At 39.5% G+C, this 22,987-nt stretch overlaps 1 protein-coding gene across 9 annotated transcripts in view; it reads right to left on the bottom strand.

Moving 5' to 3' along the window:
* The window catches only part of TPK1 (thiamin pyrophosphokinase 1), a 465,917-nt gene that overhangs the window by 173,110 nt on the left and 269,820 nt on the right, over positions 1 to 22,987 (bottom strand). For all 9 annotated transcript variants that reach the window (XM_058179856.1, XM_058179862.1, XM_058179855.1 and 6 more), the window contains one exon: positions 16,513 to 16,582. In XM_058179856.1, the coding sequence (XP_058035839.1) occupies positions 16,513 to 16,582 (70 nt within the window). The remainder of the gene's footprint in view (positions 1 to 16,512; positions 16,583 to 22,987) is intronic.

The raw sequence follows: 22,987 nt of genomic DNA, 5'->3' as shown, positions 1-22,987 counted from the left end.
TTTTAGAGCTACAGAAATTTTGATCAAAGTTCTTAAATAAACCAGGATGATTATAAAAGTTCTTTGAACTTCTCTAGAGATGCATTATGATTTCATATATGTATGGCATAGTGCTGACCACTCAGTTCCATTTCTGTCAAATGCAGGTTGAAAAAGAATAAAAATTATCCTGGAAACCCAAGAGTAATCTTATAACAGAAAAGGTAATAAAATAATAAATCTATAGGATATATTTCCCCAGCTTTGCCATGCAGTACCAAGTTGTATGCCACAACCATAGTGTCTTTCTTATCCACTATTTAATTAGTACATAACATTCTTCTTTCAGGCTTAATTAACCTTTCCAAAGAAGCTCTGACCTTGGTACTTTCTGCACATTTTTGAAGCCAAGAGGAATAATAGCAGAATTGTTCCATAAGGAAATTTTCTTCAGAGGTAATGAAATGTAGAAGTATGTAATTAAAACTACATTCCTGCTTAATAAATAAGATTTAAATCATGTAGCATACAGTCTAAATTAAGTTACAGTTCAATTCTGGGAAACAAATTTATTGAAAAATAGGTATCATTCATTTGAAAAATAGGTATCATTCAAAAAGAAATTACCAAATAAACATGCCTATGACTGGCAGAGAAGCCTTGTCAAATATATCAATTACTCCTACAATGTCTATGAGTACAAAATAAGATCTGTAGAGAGATTTATATTTAATCTATGTATAATCTTGTGACTTTGCTGTCAATTACAAAACTGTACAGCCATTTATTGTACAGATAATATTTACAAATTATCTTCCAGTGCTGATAATCCACAGAGCTTCATTTAAAAAATAGATAGAATGATTCCTCCCCAAGGTGGGTGCTGAACGGTAAGGGTATGTTTCTTTTGTCAGCGACCTGCCAACTTTGCTGTCTAAGTTGGCTCTCCGGCAGTATTGCTCCCTGGATTTGAATGGGAGCACTTTGGAATGGCCCAAGATTACTTTTGGATGGCTGTGGACCAGTATACCTTTACTACTGTTCGCAACTGTGACTGTGTACATGCTTTGCATGTGTGCAGCACTTCTGCACATGCGCAGACTGTCCATGATGATGTCCGGGCTGCTGGGTGGAGCCTCCCACCGCCGTTACTGGTTCACGGGAACCAGGGCAAACCGGTAGAAACCTACCACTGCTGTGGACCCATTTGGTAAGAGGAGTCCTGAAGATTCCAGTTCCCTTTGGGAGCAGTCGGATGGGCACTCATTTCCTGTTGGCATTTCAGTTTTTTTAAGCATGCCAAAAATTCACTTTTTACTTTGCTTTTTATTATTAAAAGTAGACTAGCTGGGTGAATGTTGATTTATTTTAAACCCCTGCTGGACTTTAGCTATTCTCTTTTTCTCCCTTTGATTTATACTATTATTATAAATAAATTTTGCTTTCTGTATGGAAAGATGGCATGTCTTTGAGGGAGTAAAGGCATCTAAAAGACAAAATTTTGCAAATTAAAAAGATACATAACCCCTTTTAACCTTGGATTGAAATATCCAGAAAACATTGTTCCTGTTTCCTTCTGCTTCTGCTTCTTTGTTCTCTAGTGAAGCGTCACAGAGCAACAAATTCTGTCTTCTCAGCTGTCTTGACACCCTGAAAGAAACGCTTTTTTGTTAGTCTTTCTTGCCAGGTTTCCTTTCATCTTTTCTCTTTATAGAGGCCACTATATCTGGGCTTCCAAACTCCAGATAGCCACTAGAATACAGAACAGGGTTGAGATTTTCTGTATCTGTTTGGATTTTTGGTCCTAAGCAACTTTTAAGCCTTTCTCCTAGTAGTTGTCACTGCAAATTTATTAAATTCACTATTGGGATAGCTGATGTTGACCTGACTTTCTACTAAAGAAGACAAAAATCCTGTGGCTGTGCATCTGTGCATAACAGAGAGAGGAAAATGAGAAAGCTTGAATACGTATAAAAGAGGGAAGCATTTGTGCATGCGTGATAGATGAGAAATTGTATAGGTTTGAAAAGTATGCATCTAAAGTTGACCTTTTTCAAAAACACAGTTTACAGGGTTTTATTTGTAAAGACCAGAATAAAGTAAAGGAAATCATTCCTTATCATTTTTTTTTCATGTCCTACTTTTTCAGTTACTTATTTCAGCTTTCCAAGGATTGTTTTGTCTGATCCATATCCTTCGCAGGTTATCTTGAATGAAACAATAAGAAACTCAAATGCATTTGTGTGTTGGTGTTATCACATGAATAATATAATGAACATTTCTGCAACTAGTCCATTAAAATAAGATTCTACTGTGTCTATGTGGGTGAAAACAAGGCACATGCTAACATTTATTATTTCTGTGGGAACATTAATAAAAATACCGCCAATATTATGATATCAAATGAGACTCCCAATTATCCCTTCTCCCAATTATCCCAGAGAATTCTATAGAATTTTTTTTCTACTGTAACAAATATTCCAAAAAAAAAAAAATTAGTAAAATTGCATCAATTTAGAAATGCTCCAAAGTTCACTGTAACAGCGTTGCTAAAAAAGCATTAAGAGTTGTAAATTTAATTTTGCAGGTTTTTTTTCTGGAAACATTGTATGGCTAATTAGAGTTTATAAAACTTATGCTAGACCAATCTTAAAGTATTGTTCAACTGTTTGGAATCCCCACCATATATCTGAAATGAGTATAATTGAGCAGGTTCAGAAGAATTTCAGGAGAAAAGTCTTGCACTCTTCTGTACACAATAGAGTTCCCTATGCTGGAATGGGACTTTTTGCCTTGAACTCTTGGCGCTGCCTGTTTCTCCACCAGGGTTTTGCCTTTGCGTTATTATGCCTCAGCACTTTGGGCCATGGCCCCTCCATCCCAATCCCTTTGCTGCGGCCCATTCGTCGCAGTACAGTTCACGTTGGGCTTTTGGGCACACAGGACAGTTCGAAGCCAGCCAATCGGTGCAAGGGCTCAGGGGCTTTGGGAGTAGAACGGGGGCTGCAGTTCAGAGGAAGGTTCTGTCAGTTTGGAGCCTCCTGAGGCGGCCGAGAATAAGGGGGGGGAGGGATTCAGCCACAAAAGACAGGGGCTATAGAGGAAAATTCCCAGAAAAGGGAATGAGTTTACTAGGACAAGGCTAAACAGCCTCAGATGCTTGTTAGAAGACTGAAGGGGAGGCGTGGAAGCTCCCCTATGTACGGAATAAGGGAATTCAAAAATAAAGTAGTAATGAAGGGAATAGTAGTAAACTTATTATTCTATTGTATAATATATGTTATGCTGCTATAAAAGTATTTTCCTTTTAAACATTTATTTGTTAAGCATTTATAACACATGTACCTATGTAAAACATATCTATGAAATCAATTGTATCCTTCCTGCATTAAGATCTAAATCCTTCATAAATCCTTTTCCTTCCTTAAATGCCACCCTGTTTCCCTAGGATGTAACTAACAATCCACACACCTTTTGTGGGGTTAATAGGGATCAATTAGTGGCCAATTAGGAAAACAAAAGGAAGGAATCTGTCTGTTGTAGGGGGGGATGTACATCTAGATTAGGGTATATAACTGACTTTTACAATGTAGTTAGATTATATGCTTTGTGGAAATTTCTTTCCATGCCTATGGTGCATATGCTTGGAGAAGGACATGTGGGCATTATCTTGTTTTTTGGGTATAGAAGAGAGGCCTGCTGAGGATGCATGGAGACATTCCTTAAAACTGAGAGATGCTATGTAGATGTGTAATTGACAAGTGCTGAAGAGATGTGTAATTGACAAGTGTAATTGACAGGTGCTGAAGAGAAAATAATCTGAGAAAACAAAAAGAGAAATAATGTATTCCTTTGGGGCATCTTGAATTAGCTTAAACGGGGTGGCATTTAAGAAAGAAAAAGGATTTATGAAGGATTTAGATCTTAATGCAGGAAGGATACAATTGATTTCATAGATATATTTTACATAGGTACATGTGTTATAAATGCTTAACAAATAAATGCTTAAAAGGAAAATACTTTTATAGCAGCATAACGTATATTATACAATAAAATAACAAGTTTATTACTATTCCCTTCATTGCTATTTTATTTTTGAATCCTCTCATTCCCTACATGGGGAGTTTCCACCCCTCCCCTTCTATCTCCTAACAAGCGCCTGAAGCTGTTTAGCTTTGTCCTAGTAAACTCCTTCCCTTTTCTCGGAATTTTCCTCTACAGCCCCCTTCCCTCCGTCTTTTGTGGCTAAATTCCCTCCCCCCCCCCACAGTTGCTCTAGGCTGCTTCAGGAGGCTCCGAACTGACAGAGCCTCGCTCTGAACTGCAGCCCCTGTTCTACTCCAAAGCCCCTGAGCCCTTGCACCGATTGGCTGGCTTTGAACTGTCCTATGCGCCCGAAAGCCTGATGCGAACTGTACTGCGACAAATGGGCTGTGGCAAAAGGACTGGGACAGAGGGGCCCTGGCCCAAAGTGCCAAGGTGTAATAACGCAAAGCCTGGTGGCGAAACAGGCAGCGCCAAGAGTTCGAGGCGAAAAGTCCTAGACCCACCCCCCCCATGCTACTAGGCTCGAAATTCTTGGTTTGGATAACTTAGAACTGCGTCGCTTGCAGTCAGACCTAAGTATTGCATACAAAATTATACATAGTAATGTTTTACTTGTAAATGACATTTTTTGTTTTAACGACAATAATATGTGTGGTAAAAACTGCTTTAAACTCAATGTAAATCGTTCTAAATGTGACTGTGATTTCTGTAATAGAGTTGTCAAAGTCTGGAACGCTCTACCTGATTCAGTTGTTTCAGCTATGAATTTTCACAGTTCCAGTCACAAATTGACTTCTGTGAACCTTACATCATACTTAAGTGGTCAGTAGAGGGGGCATGCATAAGTGTACTAATGTGTATATCAACCCTGTCATTGTATTTTTATTCTTTTATTCTTGTTCTAGTTTTTGTTTGACAAATTCAAATAAATAAGTAAACAAATAAAACAAAGAAATAAATGTTCCACTGATCGGGCAAAGCATTGATAGTAATTTCACTGCATCTGCAAAGGGATAAAATTCACTTACCTTCCCTACCGGTTTGCAAATGTGCACGCGCCATTTTAAACTAAGTGAGCTTAAGCCACTCCGCGGCTTAAAGACTCTGGATTTGTTGTCTGGAGAAGGTCAACTCTCTGCATTCCAGAGTTTCGAGCTCTAGCACCATGTGACATAGTGAGCTCCTGTCACTTGCCTAACCTTCTGCCAACCTAGCAGTTTGAAAGCATGTAAATACAAATAAATAAATAGGCAATACTCTGGTGGGACTAACAATATAAGCAAGAAACTAACCGGCAGTGGACCTGTCTAAATGTGAGACAAAAACAAAAACAAAAACAAAAAACCAATATTGAGGAAAAAAAGCCCCAGATGATGCTGACTGTTCTGCAGAATGCTATTAGCTCCTTGTATCTGGAGCTAGTTCACCCCCTCTGGTGCGTTTTGCATAGTGTGTTAAGAAGAACTGAACAAACTAGCAATCTTAGACAGCCAAACTACTATTCTGTAATAAAACTGTAGACTCCTGGTTTTCAATGAACCAATGCTATATGCTAAATAAATATAAATAAGCGGGGGAGGGGGAAAAACTCGGGTATGCAAAAATGCCCAACAGTGCCAATCATAACCAAACTAAATAATGCTTCTTACATTCTTACAGTGCTATGAAGGATAAATACAAAACTACCTCCTATCCCTATAAATATACAATTGGAAGATATGTTGTGTTTTTCCTAATACCATTGCTTTAGAAAGGCACAAACTATCTGCAGTAAGGTGATGCAGCCACGTGTGCACAGAGCTCAAAAAGAAGATTCTTCAATCATGACACTTTACTTCTGTTGGGTCTGGGAAAATGACATATTATCCTTCTCAATTAGCCCAGCAGGATCCAATGTTGTAAAGCATCAGACAAAATTATAAATCTTAGAATTTAAAATAAACAGGTTTCTGTATAATAAATGTTACAATTGTTTTTCCCTTAAGATTTGATATAAACTACACATCTAAATGAATGATCGTTAAGCTATAAAAAACCCTAATCCTGTATAGAAATTCTTATGTACTGAATGTTAATTATCTCATTATTCTAACTTTTGTGCAACATTTTGTTTATTTTATATATCAGTACTGATCTTGCAAGCAATTGTTTCTTAATGCATATTATTCTACATTTGAATAATTATTGTTCAGTATTTGGAGATTAATTATTCATAAACACTATTTCTTCATATGCCATTCTATTTATTCTATATTGATAAAGAAATGAATCCAGGGGACAGAGAAATTATGCTTAAATCTTAAAGCCTAGTTTAGGTGGAATAATATGGTAGTGAGAATAGCTGACCTTCCAGACTCAGGAGAATCTAGAAGAGGATTTTCTGCACAATATAAATTATTCCTCTGCACATCTGCTATTATCAGGATGAACATGTTATTGTTTTACAATAAAAACATACTTAAAGATAAAATGGTATCCAATTAACATTTACATCAAGAAAGGATGTATTTCTTTTTTCTAAATAATAAACTACAGTAGAACAGGACAAATCAAACCAGAATTACCCATACTGAATATATACATATATATGTGTAGCTTCTTGACATAATAAATATGCAGATATGAAGCCTAATCCCTGTACATGGAAACACGCTGAGAAGCATCAATTTTCATTCTGCTCTTATTTATCCAATATAAAGTACATTCTCAGGAGTAGAGACATGGCAGTTATTAACTCTGGAAGTTATTTTCTACAGGGGAATTACAATATGCAGAATTTTGGTAGCAATAAACTGAAGGAAGGAATATATAAAATAGAAACATCAAAATCAGATTAAAAACAAATCTTTGGAAAAGCCTTAAAGATAAATGCATTTATACTTGAAACTATGTTTCTATTTTTATTATATCCTGTTCGTCTTCTCTGACTTCATTAACAGGAACAGATTTAACAGATTTCAAAGAAATAGGAAACTGTTTTCAGAATATATTTATTCAGTTCAGTGCAAATTATTTTAGAATGTCAGGCACTTGCAATTCATAAAAATGAAAGAAAAAAATGAAGAGGTGGAGAATATAGGCTCATATTTATGAAGTTGCTCATATTCAGCACTTGTTTTTATGAATTATATTCATATCTATTGCAATGTCCTTCCATATATTTGACAAACTAGCTCTCTCCCTCTGGAGCATTAAGCCCTAAAGTCTAAGAAAAGTCAGAAGATTTTCCAAGTTTTTTATCCCCATTCATAGTGAGGATTGAGTGCTCTATATATTTATGCAAGCAGCAAATGTTTGACAGAATATATTAGAGCAAAGGTACAACTCTTCATTTATCATAGTTAGAAATTGGGCTGCAGGCAAGCAAGAAGCATATTATTCAGCTTTCTCTCTCCATCAATTCATTTAAACAACGAAACAGAAATGTTCCCATATAGCTTCCCAAGCATCAGAATGGAAGTACCGCCCTCCCTAGTCTCATCTTCTTCATAGGATATTTTAACATGATAGAAAATGCTTACTCTCATTTTAAAGGCCTTCAGGGTTAAACTGAATGTGCATATAAATCAGCAGCTGTTGAGTCCAGACTTAATTATATTTAGAACAAATTTATGCCCAAGTTGAGTGTCAGTGATTTTAGTAGATTATTGTAACTATGAATAACTCTGGATCCAGCCTTTAGTTACTTGACATTAATTTTAATAGTGTGTGTAACAGCTATGGTACCAAATACTTGTCCCAACCCAAAATGAAGAATGTAGCTGGATACAAATCTAAAATGGTCAGCTCGTTTCCTGCCTAAAGCAATTGACCAAGAATCACCTTTTCCTCCAAACAGATTTAAAGAATTGTATCCCTAGTACCAAAATCAAGAAAAATGGTTTACTACTGGATTCAGACTATTATTAACTGATTGTTAATATATAATCTTGACTTGCTCAATTATTTATTATTTATTTATTTATTTGATTTCTATACCGCCCTTCTCCCGAAGGACTCAGGGCGGTGTACAGGCAATTAAAAAAGTTTTTGTTGATTGCTTGTTATATTGCCCTTCCATATCAATAATTTACTATAAATCCTTAGCAAATGTATGTCATCTTTTCATTCCTGTCTGGTTTGCATTTAATTTTGAATCTGCATATATCAAAATAGCTTAATAATTTCAATGGTTTCCTAAATTAATAAATAGAAGCTGATGCTAAGAACTAACTATACAGCTTTTAATCAACATTTTTTAAGGAATATCCTAATTTAAAAGGAAAAGAACTTTTTTTCAGTCAATTTACTTAAAGTTATTTACAAACCAAGATCAATAATTAAAAATCTCACTGGGAGACCCCTTACTCAAAGATGAGCCTATTCAAAATAAAAGATACTTACAATAATCTTCTACCAGCCAGGTTTAGCCTGTTGACACTTCTTAGTCTCTCTAGATGAGAGTTCTTAAACCTTTTATCCTTAAGCTGAGCTACAAGAAATTCAAAACTTAACAAAACTTATGACAAACCTACAACAGAATGAAAGTTGTATTAACATGTAGTCATGGATGTAGAGAAGGTCTGAATGAGAAATTCACTTCTAAAACTGATTAAACTTTTAACTTTACTATAGCTGTTCACAGTCACTATTTTTGAGCCAGGTCTCACCCAAGTACAGATTAGGTGAGGCCTGGCTCAAAAACAGTAACTATGAGAGGGACCTTGGTGTCCTAGGAGATAATCACTTGAATATGAGCCAGCAGTGTGCAGCCGCCACCAAAAAAGCTAATACAATCCTGGGTTGTATAAACAGACTCATAGAATCAAGATCATGTGAAGTATTAGTATCGCTTTATAAAACCCTGGTAAGACCACACCTGGAATACTGCAACCAATTTTGGTCACCATACTACAAAAAAGATGTTAAGATTCTGGAAAAAGTTCAGAGAAGAGTAACTAAGATGATCAAAAATCTGAAGACTAAAACATATGAAAAATGGCTGCAAGATTTGGGTTTGGCTAGTCTAAAGAAAAGAATTAGGGGTGACATGATAGCAGTATTCTAGTATTTGAAGAGTTGTCACAAAGAAGAGGGGCTCAAATTATTCTCCAGAGCACCAGAGGGCAGGACAAGAAACAATGGTTGGAAACTAAACAAAGAGAGAAGCAACCTGGAATTAAGGAGAAACTTCCTAACATTTGAGGACAATTAACCAGTGGAGCAGCTTGCCTCCAGAAATTGTGTTCCATCACTGGATGTTTTTAAGAAGAGCCGACAGTCTGAAATGGTATAGGTTCTCATTAATATTACCCTAATTTAGTCACTTTGTCAAAGAGTGAAGTAATATTTGTTTGGCATGTGTTTTTGATAAACCTATGTTGGCTTCTGGTTATAACTTTACTTCTAGATCTTTGCAGATTTGTTGCTTGATTATTTTTTTCAAGATCTTCTCAGGTATTGATGTCAGGCTGACTGGTCTGTAATTTTCTGTTTGTTTGTCTTTGAACCATATCAGGTCTTTTCCAGTCCTCTGCTGCTTCAAGAACTTTGAAAGATTGAGAAAGATCTCAATGGTTCTGAGATCACATCTGCCAGTTCCTTCAGAACTCTGGGATGCAATCTATCAGGATCCAGTGATTTGAATCCATGTAGAGCTGACTCAGGGGCTAGGATGTTGAGCTTATCGATCGAAAGGTCGGCAGCTCGGCAGTTCGAATCCCTAGTGCTGCCATGTAACGGAGTGAGCTCCCGTTACTTGTCCCAGCTTCTGCCAACCTAGCAGTTTCGAAAGCACGTAAAAATGCAAGTAGAAAAAGTTGGGACCATCTTTGGTGGGAAGGTAACAGCGTTCCATGCGTCTTTGGCGTTGAGTCATGCCGGCCACATGACCACGGAGACGTCTTCGGACAGCGCTGGCTCTTTGGCTTTGAAACCGAGATGAGCACCGCCCCCTAGAGTCAGCAACGACTAGCACATATGCACGAGGGGAACTTTTACCTTTACGTTTTTAGAGCTGACAGGTGTTCTCTTGTTTTATTTTTGCTTATTTTAAATTGCATTCCTAGTTTGTCTTTTATGGTTCTGTTTTTGGTAAATTGGATTGTATTTTCTTCTTCTATTAAGACAGATCCAAAGAATGAATTAAGCAGTTCTGCTTTGTCTCTACTATCCATTATTTCCTTACCACCCTCTTCCATTAGTGGACTATTTCTTTGACTTTTTTCTTGTTTTTTATGTATTGAAAATTTTCTGACTAGCTAAAATTGCTAGATACCAAAGGAAGTTTAATATGCCAAACAGCAGACTGCATTAGCTTTTGGATAATATGTAAGATACTTCCTATTTCAAAATACCAAAATATAATACTCTGCTAAATAATATTATTATATGATTCTCATTTTAAACAGTAGTAGTATTTCTAGTGGCTTTCACTATAAATTAAAGTTATTAATTAAAGTTATCTTGAACACCTAAGAAGCAGAAAGCCAACATACAAATAAAATACTATATTTATATACCACAATATACCACATATTGTGGAATAGTTTGATCTTTAATTTTCTGTTTTATGAATGAATGTGAATAATCTCAAGATGTGAAGGTTTGGGGAAATTTGGAAAATGACTATATGTGCAAGCCTTACTTTTTATAACATGTCAGGTCAAAAGGCTATTTTGAATGTCATGTATTTGTAAATATATTAAATTATAAAAATCAGGAGCATGGACGACAGTAGCATCACTTAAATTATTGGTACAAGTTATTTAACATAAACAAATATTGTAAAATATGAAAGAGTTATTATTGCTTTCCTCTTTTCTGCCAAATAACAAAAATGCTTACTTAGATTAAAAAATGACAAAGGAATGTTGTCATGTATAAAGGTGCCTTTTTTGCACCTACCTAAAAGAAAACTGATCCTTCATTTATAGTAATGCCCTACCAAAGATAAAATGGAAAAAATATTACAACTAGATCCCAAAACTCTGCCCAATCTATTTAGATCTTTTTTAAAAAAACTGATCTATTTAAATCCAAGAGTCATCGTATTCTTCTTTCCAACAAAGATATACTGTACATATACCTCATATGTGTGGCCACTCAATATAAAATCTAGATGAATATTAATTCTACTACTAATTAATAGACAATGATAATAGCAATAGCACTTAGACTTATATACCACTTTAAAAGCACTTAGAGGGCTTTTACAGCCCTCTCTAAGCGGTTTACAGAATTAGCATATTGCCCCCAACAATCTGGGTCCTCATTTTACCCACCTCAGAAAGATGGAAGGCTGAGTCAACCTTGAGCCGGTGAGATTCGATCTGCTGAACTGCAGTTAGCAGTCAGCTGAAGTAGCCTGCAGTACTACATTCTAACCAATGCACCACCTTGGCTCTATAATAAATATATAACAGCGTATTGATTAAAAAAAAATTGCAGACTGAATTGATTAAAAAATATGTGCAGATTGAAAAAATGGAGTACCTCTGTGCACGCGCACCAGCAGGCAATGGGGTGTGTGTGTGTGGCTGTCGTGAAGAACAGGGTGGTAACGACAGGACTTCAGGCCTCTTTTTCAGCCTGTAGTTTTCGGCACAAGAAGTCTGCAACTGCTGCTGCTGGCTTGGTTCTTTGCCAAACAGGGCATCAAACTGATCAGTCTTAGAGGAGTTCAACCCTGACTGCTCTTTAGAAGGCCAGATCCTGAAGATGAAAGTCAAATACTTTGGCCACCTAATGAGAAGGAAGGACTCACTGGAGAAGAGCCTTATTTATTTATTTATTTATTTATTTATTTATTTATTTATTTATTTATTTTTGTCACACAGTATATATAAGCATAAGCATGAAATAATTATACAATATATAAGCATATATATATGAGTATGAGTATGTAATAACTATATTAATTGGATATAACGAAGGAAAAAAAAGGACAGGAATGGTAGGCATGTTTGTGCTCTTATGCACGCCCCTTACAGACCTCTTAGGAATGGGGTGAGGTCAATGGTAGATAGTTTTTGGTTGAAGCTTTTGGGTTTTTGGGAAGGGACCACAGAGTCAGATAGTGTATTCCAAGCATTAACAACTCTGCTACTGAAGTCATATTTTCTGCAATCGAGATTGGAGCGGTTCACATTAAGCTAAAATCTATTGTGTGCTCGTGTATTGTTGCAATTGAAGCTGAAGTAGTCTTTGACAGGAAGGACATTGTAATAGATGATTCTATGAATTAAACTCAGGTCATGTCGAAGGCGGCGTAGTTCTAAATTTTCTAAACCTAGGATTTCAAGTCTGGTGGCATAAGGTATTTTGTTGTATTTGGAGGAGTGGAGTACTCTTCTTGTAAAATATTTCTGGACACGTTCAATTGTATTGATGTCAGAAATGTGGTATGGGTTCCAAACAGTTGAGCTGTATTCAAGAATTGGTCTAGCAAATGTTTTATATGCTCTGGTTAGTAGTGTAGTGTTTTTGGAGAAGAAGCTATGCAAGATTAGGTTTACAACTTTTAAAGCCTTTTTTGCGATGTAGTTACAGTGGGCTTTGGCACTTAGATCATTTGATATGAAAACTCCAAGATCTTTAACAGGGTGGGGGTCATCAGTAAGGTAATGTCCATCAAGCTTGTATTTAATGTTTAGGTTCTTTTTTCCAATATGTAAGACTAAGCATTTGCTGGTTGAGATTTGGAGTTGCCAGGTTTTAGACCATTCAGATAAGAAGTCCAGGTCTTTTTGGAGGATAGCTGTATTGTTGGTGGTGTTAAATAATTTGACATTGTCAGCAAACAGAACATAATTACTTGCAATATGGTCACAGAGATCATTAATGTATAATATGAAGAATGTTGGTCCAAGAACGCTGCCTTGGGGAACACCACTTTTAACAGGAACAGGATTTGATAGAGCATTGCCAATTTCCAGCCTAATGCTGGAAACGATTGAGGGCAAAAATAGAAAGGGACGACAGAGAATGAGGTGGCCGGATGGAGTCACAGAAGCAGTCGGCTTGAGATTAAATGGACTCTGGGGGATAGTAGAGGACAGGAAGGCCTGGAGGAATGTTGTCCATGGGGTTGCGATGGATCAGACACAACTTCGCAACTAACAACAACAAAAAACAGCTTTCATAAAGTATTTCTTTCTCTGATATCTTTGTCCTTTTTTGACTAGCTTCTCTTCTCTTAGCAATTCCAACTTCCAAACATAAGTAATACATCTTACTTAAATGTTCTGTTGTTTCAAATAGAATGTGATTAAAACTAATCAAAGTCTTTTTCTTCTGCATCTTTAGTTTTATTTTTACAATCATATCAAACAGCTCATCCAATGTACAGTTATATACAATTAGTCGGGCTTGCCCAGTCACCACCCCCCTTTTTAACACTCTTCCCTCTTCTACCTTCTTTTACTTTCCAAATCTTCCTCTCCTTCTCTTATCTACATCCTCTCCTCCCTCCACCCTACACCTTCCTTCTCCCTCTTCTACCCCTCTTCCTTCCTCTTCTCCTCTTTCCTACCTCCTACTCTCTCCTCTTTTCTCCCTCCCCACCGTTCTAAAATGGTAACTGGGCACACCCGACCCTACATTAATTATATTTATACATCTTCAATAAGATGAATAAATATAATTTCAGAAAACAAATCTTCAATAATCCCTGTACATTAACCATCACTCCATCTCTACCCTCAACCCCCCAATTCCCCTCCCCCTTACCCCCCACCCCGACTTCCCAGAACAAAATGCAGGGTATCCAAAATAATTCCTAAATTATAATCTCTAGTCACTCCACACATAATCACACTCTCAATTCCCCTGTCCTTCAGAAATATATCTAATACAAAATATTTCCTAAATTTACTCATATTTACAGTAGACTTTAATTGTTTGGCTGCCATCTTCTATAAAATTATTTATTTATTTATTTATTTCCAACTTAATATTCACTTTAAATCTTCTTAACCTCTAAGAAACACAGTCTTTTAAAGCAATATTTAAAAATCTCCCCTAAAATCTATCAGCAGGCAGCAAAGAGTTAAAGTAGCAAATAACATGCAATTTACCAGCAGCAGACAGCAAGCAATAAAAGTATCACTTTCGCTTTCTACTCGTTAGCTTATTAACAATTCGCCTCCATTTTCTTGCTATTTTCAAGCTTGTTACAAAGTAACGGGGAATTGGCTTGGCTACTTGCATAAAGTTCTCCCACTTTCGTTCTGTCCGGTATAATCCTTTATTGTCCAAAATAAATCTCGGCGTTTGGTCGTGGTGATTGGTTCGGGTTGCTGGAGGGAACTTAACCCTTCAAACCCCTTTACGATCACCAACCTCTGGATTATGTGGAATCGCTAGGACAGCTTAAATCTGCCGTCCAGCGGTTCGAAAAAACCCCTCTTCGGGAGAAGAAGAAGAGGTGAGCTGCAGGGTAGAGGTAGAACCACTCCTTTATTTTTGAGATCTAAGTAGGAAACATTATGAATGTCTGACTGAAAATATGCAATTCTAATCCATTTCAATTAATTAATGTTTCTGATGTCAATTTCTTGTTGATTAATTTCATTTTTCATTGTGTCTATTTTTTCCATGCTCATGCTTCTTGCTGCCATTTTCCCACTGTAATTTTTTCAATTCTTGAATTTTACTTTTTATGAAAAGGAGTAGATAGGCTGAAGACTTTAATCTACCCATATAATTAACATTGATAGTACTTTGAAGACTGAAGCCTTCTTCAGTAGCATGTTGAATGGTATCTGTCTTGTAAGCCTTTTATTGGACTTTGTATCAATATCTTTATACTGTTTATAGATGTGATTTTAAAAAAATAGAGGAGTATTAACTTCTCCTGAGCAAAATATAGTCCTCATTATTGGAGTGTTTAGGTATTGGATTGTCCTCCACACGACCATGCCAAAGTGACATAATTTTGGCATACATTCCTGAGGTATATCCGTGTCATCAGGGTCTACAACATAGTCCTTTCAATAATCCTAAGAACCCATTGGCACCACTCAGGTGACCCTGATGACATGAATAAAGCTCCAGGTGGCCTTAATGACTCGCTAATAAAATGCAAGTGACTAGCTGTCTGCAAGTAATATAAATCTTTCCATTCCCCATCATCCAGTCAGCTAATAGATGAGAAACAAAACATCTTCAAAGAAAAACCAGAAAGTCCAGTTGCCTCTTGATAAAGCACTTTTGGGTTCACAAGGCAAAAAAAATCCAAAATTCACAAGGCATAATCCAAATCAAGGCAGCGTATCAGTCCAAAGTAAAGCAGGAATACAGTGACCAGAAAATGCACAGCTAGGAAATGAACATGTTGCTCCTAGAATCGCCTTCATCCAGTGGTGGGATTCAAATTTTTTACTACCGGTTGTGTGGGCGTCGCTTGGGGGGCATGGCCTGGTGGTCGTGGCAGGGGAAGGATACTGTAAATCTCCATTCCCACTCCACTCCAGGGAAAGTATACTGTAAAATCTCCATTCCCTCCCCACTCCAGGGGAAGGATACTGCAAAATCCCTATTTCCTACTGATCAGTTGGGACTCAGGAGGCAGAGAATAGATGGGGAGGGCCAGTCAGAGGTTGTATTTACCAGTTCTACAAAATTTCCTCTACCAGTCTCCAGAACTCGTCAGAACCTGCTAAATACCACCTCTACTTCCATCTGTTTACTATGCTAAAGAGCCAGCTTCTTGTGCAGCTCATCAAGAAGGCTTTCTCCTCATGAGTAATCTTGCTCCTGCCTTTTCTCTGCCCGGTGTGTTCTTGGATCAGATACAGAAGGCAGTTCCTCTTCTTTATCCCTGACAAACTATAGCTGCATGCTTTCTCCATCTGATGCCTCAAGGCTGTCCTGCTGCAGCTGTGCTTCAGCCAAATCACTCTCAGACTGCTGCTTGGAGCCACTGATCAACTCCCCTTCTGACCTACTAGGAACTGGGTCATCCTACCCTGAACTGACATCTGAAGAGATATCTGGGAAGCAACCAGGAGAGTCATCACCTTTCCCAACGCTTAAAGATGAAAAAGCTTCTTCAAAAGCAATCAGTAATATTTGTGCTCCGATGTATGCTTTTTATTATAGCATGCATTATCATCCTTATATTAAACCACCATTTCCAAGTCTCACTTCTTAGTATCTATTAGATTCAATTAATAGAATAAGGTGAAGAAATTTCATATTAAAATTTGAATCACAGGGCTTCAATATAAAAATGACATTTCTATGTTGAATTGTAAAGATTTCTATTTTGTGACATTATTATTTGTGTTTCTACAGCCCATGGTTTCACATCAATATTTTTTCTAATAGAAATGGGAAAACACAATGACCTCAAGGTACTTCATAAATAATCCCATATGTTTTTATGAAATACCAGTAGCCTGGTATCACTTAGAAACCAGATAATGCAATTTTTAAAAATTTAATCAACATGCTTTGTGAAGCTAAAATATGCAAAATTATTAGAACATTTTATTATAAGTGTACCTGTCACGGTTTCCATTGGTGATACAGTGCAAATGATTAGCACCTCCATCAGCACATACTCTCAGAACCGCTGGAAAAAAAGGATGCTGTTGTCAAAAAGCTGTCATCATAAATAACAAATTTATTTACATGCAAATATTATTTTGTAACATGTGAACTTCTAATATTTTCATTTTTTACATAGTATCCGATTGATCCTATTACTGATAAGTTGAATTTAACTACCATTAAATATAACTTCATTGTTGTATCTTGTTTGACAGTTTAAGACCCTATACGTGAGTTTACTTTTGAAAATGGTTTGCAACATCCATTAGGGTAGACTGAATACTGTGATTAAATTATCCGCTTGCTAAAAAATATCTGCATTAGTTGTAAACTGTTTTCTAGGCACATATGTGTCAACTATTTAAGAACTAAATAGTTTAGAATCTAAGTATGCCCCATATAAATAGATCTAGGCATTTAGAGCTGCAAGAGTTTCTTTCCAAACCCTTTTTTCTACTTGGGCTTTCTATTGGACTTTCTTCTAAATTCTTTCCAAACTAACATTCCCAACTTTCTGCCTTGAAAGAACAATATATCCCCATGCCACTCTTTTTTGTAAATTATAACGTGTTTATTATTTTTAAACTACAATTTTGTTTTAGTTATTAGATGCCTCAAATTTACAAATAAATACATTAATATCAATACTATTTTAGACAAGAAAGTAGTAACTAACTCTTAAAGTATCTAGGTATTTTTGCATGACATTAACCATACTGTGTTCATTTCTTGAAATTGAATCCCTTTTCTTATTGCCCCGTCCCTGAACACTTGTTTATATTGGCCAAATTTATTTTTAAGATTAAGATTTCAGTAACTGTAACTTAGTATGCGAGGATTGTGGTTGTAGTTAATTAGTAGATACATGTACAAATAAAAATCACTTGTAATTTGTTAATAGATTTTTAAAAATACACAGCCATATAAAGCAGTAAGAATTTCTCTCTTTTTCAGAATAGAAAAAATAACACTTTGCCAAAATGTTTTAACAGTTTCATGATCCTTTTACATTGTTCAGTGTTCTACTACTTAAACATTCTGCCATGAAGATTTTCATTTCTGTATTTAATATATATTTAAATTATTAATCCTTGCTAGTTGAAGCATATTTCAAATACTCTTGAAACCTCTGCACTCTGCACTTATATAAAACATAATTCTTCCATTAATTTTTTTGAGATCATTTTGAAAGGACTAGGCATAAATTTGGAAGCAGTTAAGCATCATTCATCAAGGGCAATTAAAATCTTCGTTTTATATTAACAGACATTTCAAGTTATCTGCTATATATTTACTCTCAGCATTTCAATCATTCTGTACTTAGTTATTTAAAAAAATAATTTACAAAGCACTGATCTTTGTAAATTAATGATTCACGCCAACACAACCCACAGAAAGATGTTTTCAGTTATCTGTAAAGCAATTATATGACAAGCAAAGGGGAATCAGTAACTTCTACAAACTATGGAACAAAGTGCAGACTTGTTATTATTTAACAGATAAATATATTATATATATATAATAAAATATAAAATAAAATATTATATAAAATGGTTTAGGTTCTGCGCATGTCCAAGATGGATGACTAACCGGCTCTCAGAACGGCAAGGCTGCATTGTCTCCGTCTGTAGATGCAGCCTGCGGACATCCTGGGCTGCCTGGGTTTCCTGGCCGGGTGGTAGATCATCCCGGCAGCCACGAGAGGGGTTTTTCGCCCCTGAGAGTTCCGTGGCTGCCGAGCATCGAGCCAGGAGCCGAACGGCAGCGAAATGGAGGCGGCCATCTTTGTGCGGGGTGGGGCGGCGTTCCGGCCTACCCCGGCCTATTCTCCCGGCTGGCGTTCGGGCCTACATCGGCCTACTCCGGCCTACTCTCCCAGCAGCTTGGTTTTGATCTTTTTGCTGCGGGGGGGGGGTTTGACGGCAGCGATGGTAGCAACGAGGGTTTCACCCAGCCTCTACTCTTCGCTCGGAACGGCGGAAATACATCGTGGAGCCCCAGCAAGGTCCTTTATGGCACGGGGATCGTTGTGGGGGGGGCATGGCCGTGGCCGCGACGATGATGGCGAGGACGTCTGTTGTGGATCTGAATGGCGTTGGAGCCTTTCCAGCGGTGGAAACGGCAGTAGACTCTTTCCTTCTCGTTCCCCTTTCCTTGGACATTTTCTGGACTGGATGGACTGCCTCGGGCTGGGTCGTTTTTGCTGTGATTTGGCGATGGACTATTTATTTCTCCGTGGATGTTCCTTTCTTTCCCCCCCTCCAGACTCAGGACTCTGACTTGGGGAGTTTAGATTCTGGAGCTAGTCTCCCCCCCCTTTGGAATTCTGGAGTGTGGATGGGGGTAGCTGGGGCTACCTATTAGGATCGCTATAAGATCATGCGTGGGCTTCGGGTTAGCTTTTTGGCTAGTCCAGGTTAAGATCAGCCCTATCCTTGGTTCCTCCCCCTCCTCTCCTGCATACCCTTTCGGGCATGTGGTGTTTATAGGGGGAGGATGCTGGCACCGACTATTTTAACATCTGGAAAGAGGACTCCATGAGAGAATGCCCATCGTTTTTACCATCTCTGGGTCTTATGTCATCGACCCAAATATGACTGCTTTACCATCTTCTACGGATAAGAGACACATTTTCATCTATGCGCCATTTATGCCTGATTCGAGATATGATTTATTCTTCGGCTGAACTCCATCATCTGTGAGGGTCCTCTGCTTCGTGAAAATGGCCCTCCATGTTATCAAGGGCCTATCTCAATGACGGGTTTTGGGACCCAGAGAGATGGCATGCGTTGAAAAAGAACCTATGGGATTTTTTAGAAAAACAATTTTTAAGGGATGAGAGGGTAAAAACGGGTATCGGGGGGAACCCGTTGGGGAGGAAGCCAGTTCTAGCGATTGCTCACGGCGATATTTCATCAGGTCCGGAGATAAAGGGGAAGCTTCTCGTTCCAATTCCAGAGGGCTGTTCCATCAGTACGGTAAGTGGGAGAGGCAGATATGGCGGAAGTGGGGGGCCGTATCATGTTCAGGGGGTGCGCACTCGCTGTTTAAAAGCGATTGTGCGCTCCGGCCCCTCAGACTTTTCCCGTTCCCCGAGTGGCCAGTCTCCTCAGGGCTTGGACCTTCAGCTGATGTTATGCAATGCCAGGTCCGTAGTAAATAAAGCCCCCCTGATTTATGATCTTATACAGGGGGGTGCTGCGGACCTTATAGGCATTTTGGAGACTTGGTTGGGCATTGAAGGAGGGATGCCCCTGGTGGATATGTGCCCACCGGGTTTCTGGGCATTTCATCAGCCGAGGGCCCAAGGTAGGGGTGGAGGGGTGGCGGTGGTTATTAAAGAGAGTCTAGAGCCGATGGAGGCCACTGTACCTCAGATAGCCGGTTGTGAATCCCTTTACGTGAAGTGGGGTTGTAGGGTGCAGGTGGGCTTGTTGATCGCGTACCTGGCTCCTTGCTGTGTGAAAACAGCCCTGCCCGAGTTGCTGGAGATGATAGCCGGGATGGCGGTTGATAGCCCTAGGCTTATGGTCGTGGGGGACTTCAACCTGCCATCAGCCGGTACGTCGTCAACAGCGGCTTGGGAGTTCATGGCCTCCATGATGGCCATAGACCTGACCCAATTAGTTGACGGCCCCACCCACGTTGGGGGAAACACACTGGATCTGATTTTTGTCTTTGGACAGTGGTTGAGTGAACTGGAAGTACGAGAATTAGTCACTGAACCTTTGTCATGGTCAGATCACTCTCTCCTTCGTCTGGACTTTCGGACCACTGCTCAACACCACAGAGAGACGGGACCAACGCGTTGGTTCCGTCCCAGGCAACTGATGGACCCGGAGAGGTTCCTGATGGAGCTTGGGCCGTTCCCTGCCGATCTGGCCCACGGCTCGGCTGAATAGCTTGTTGCGGCCTGGGAACAGGCCGCGGTGGGAGCTTTGGACCGTGTCGTTTCCTTACGGCCTCTGACCCGGCATAGGTCTCAACCAGCTCCTTGGTTTTCCGAGGAGCTGAGGGAGATGAAGCGCCAGAGAAGATGCCTAGAGAGCGCTTGGAGGTCCAGCCGTTCTGAAGCTGACCGTACACTAGTTAGATCTTTCACCCAGACCTATCTAGTGGCATTGAGGGAGGCCAAGCGGGCCTATGTTTCTACCCTCATTGCGTCAGCAGAGAACCGCCCAGCCTCCCTGTTTAGGGTGACTCGCTCCCTCCTTCACCAGGTGGGATGCGATGATCCCTTACAGGGTTGTGCTGAGGATCTCAGCAGGTATCTGTTTGACAAAATCGCTCAGCTTCGGGACAGTCTGGACCAAAATTGGGTAATCGAGATGATGGAGGCTAGTCTTGTTGAGACCATCTAGGAGGAGTTTGATCTTGTGGCTCCCGAGGACATGGACAGGTTGCTGGGACGGATGAATGCCACCACATGTTTATTGGACCCGTGTCCCTCCTGGTTGGTGCTGGCCACCCGGGAGGTTACACGAGGCTGGCTCCAGGGAATTGTCAACGCTTCCTTGGGGGAGGGTGTTGTTCCCACCGCCTTGAAAGAGGCGGTGGTGAGGCCCCTCCTCAAGAAGCCCTCCCTGGACCCAGCTGTTTTGGGTAACTATCGTCCAGTCTCCAACCTTCGCTTTGTGGCGAAGGTTGTTGAGAGTGTAGTGGCACATCAGTTACCCCAGTACCTGGAGGAATCTGTCTATCTAGACCCGTTCCAGTCCAGTTTCCGACCCGGGTACAGCATGGAGACAGCTTTGGTCGCGTTGGTGGATGACCTCTGGAGGGCCCGGGATAGGAGTTATTCCTCTGCCCTGGTTCTCCTAGATCTCTCAGCAGCTTTCGATACCATCGACCATGGTAACCTGCTGCGACGGTTGGGGAGTTTAGGAGTGGGAGGCACTGTGTTTCGGTGGTTCTCGTCCTATCTCTCCGACCGATTGCAGACAATGTTGGCAGGGGGGCAGAGATCGACCTCGAGGCGCCTCCTTTGCGGGGTGCCACAGGGGTCGGTTCTCTCGTCTCTCCTGTTCAACATCTATATGAAGCCGCTGGGTGAGGTCATCAGTGGTTTGGGGGTGAGTTATCAACTGTACGCGGATGACACCCAGCTGTACATTTCCACCCCTGACCACCCCAATGAAGCTGTCGAAGTGTTGTCTCGGTGTTTGGAGGCCGTGCGGGTCTGGATGGGGAGAAACAGGCTCAAGCTCAACCCCTCCAAGACTGAGTGGCTGTGGATGCCGGCATCCCAGTACAGCCAGCTGCAACCGCGGCTGACTGTTGGGGGCAAATCATTGGTTCCAATGGAGAGGGTGTGCAATCTGGGTGTTCTCCTGAACGGACGGTTGTCTTTTGAAGATCATTTGGCGACCGTCTCCAGGAGAGCTTTTTACCAGGTTCGCCTGGTCCGGCAGTTGTGCCCCTTTCTAGACCGGGATGCCTTATGCACGGTCACTCACGCCCTTGTCACTTCTCGCCTGGACTACTGCAATGCTCTCTACATGGGGCTCCCCTTGGGGAGCACCCGGAGGCTTCAGTTGGTCCAGAATGCAGCTGCACGGGTGATAGAGGGAGCCACTCATGGCTCCCATATAACACCAATCCTGCGCAGACTGCATTGGCTACCTGTGGTCTTACGGGTGCACTTCAAGGTCTTGGTTATCACGTTTAAAGCGCTCCATGGCATAGGACCGGGATATCTTCGGGACCGCCTTCTGCTACCACATGCCTCCCACCGACCGGTACGCTCCCATAGAGAGGGTCTCCTCAGGGTGCCGTCAGCCAAACAGTGTCGGCTGGCGACCCCCAGGGGGAGAGCCTTCTCGGTGGGGGCACCTACCCTCTGGAATGAGCTTCCCCCAGGACTTTGACAACTTCCTGACCTCCGGACTTTTCGCCGCGAGCTGAAAACATACCTATTCTTCCGAGCAGGACTGGCTTAATAGGGGGTTTTAATTCGTTTTAAATGGGGTTTATTTTTATATTATGTATTTTATATTTAAATTTAGGCCATATGGAATAAGTTTTTTAAATAGTTTTTATTGTAATATATTGTATGGTTTTACTTGGCTGTTCACCGCCCTGAGTCCTTCGGAAGAAGGGTGGTATAAAAATTAAATTATTATTATTATTATTATTATTATTATTATTATTATTATTATTATTATTATTATTATTATTATTATTATATAAAGATGGTTGCATTGTTTAACACTGCTGTTGGAATAATAGCTTTAACTTTCAAATGCAAATGGATAAAGGTGGTCTAGGGAGAAAAGAACAATCAAATACTAAAAGTGATTTTATTTAATTTTTTTTAGAGTTGCAAGAATGAAATAACATCATGGTATTGATAATGAGCTTAATGTAGCTCTGCCAATGTCTATAAGAACACTGTAATATTTCATAATGTGCATGACTATTGCTCACC

This window comes from Ahaetulla prasina, chromosome 4 (assembly GCF_028640845.1).
Source record: "Ahaetulla prasina isolate Xishuangbanna chromosome 4, ASM2864084v1, whole genome shotgun sequence".
NCBI lineage: Eukaryota > Metazoa > Chordata > Lepidosauria > Squamata > Colubridae > Ahaetulla > Ahaetulla prasina.
The sequence above is the reverse complement of the archived record's forward strand: the minus strand, read 5'-3'. Positions and strand labels throughout refer to the sequence as shown.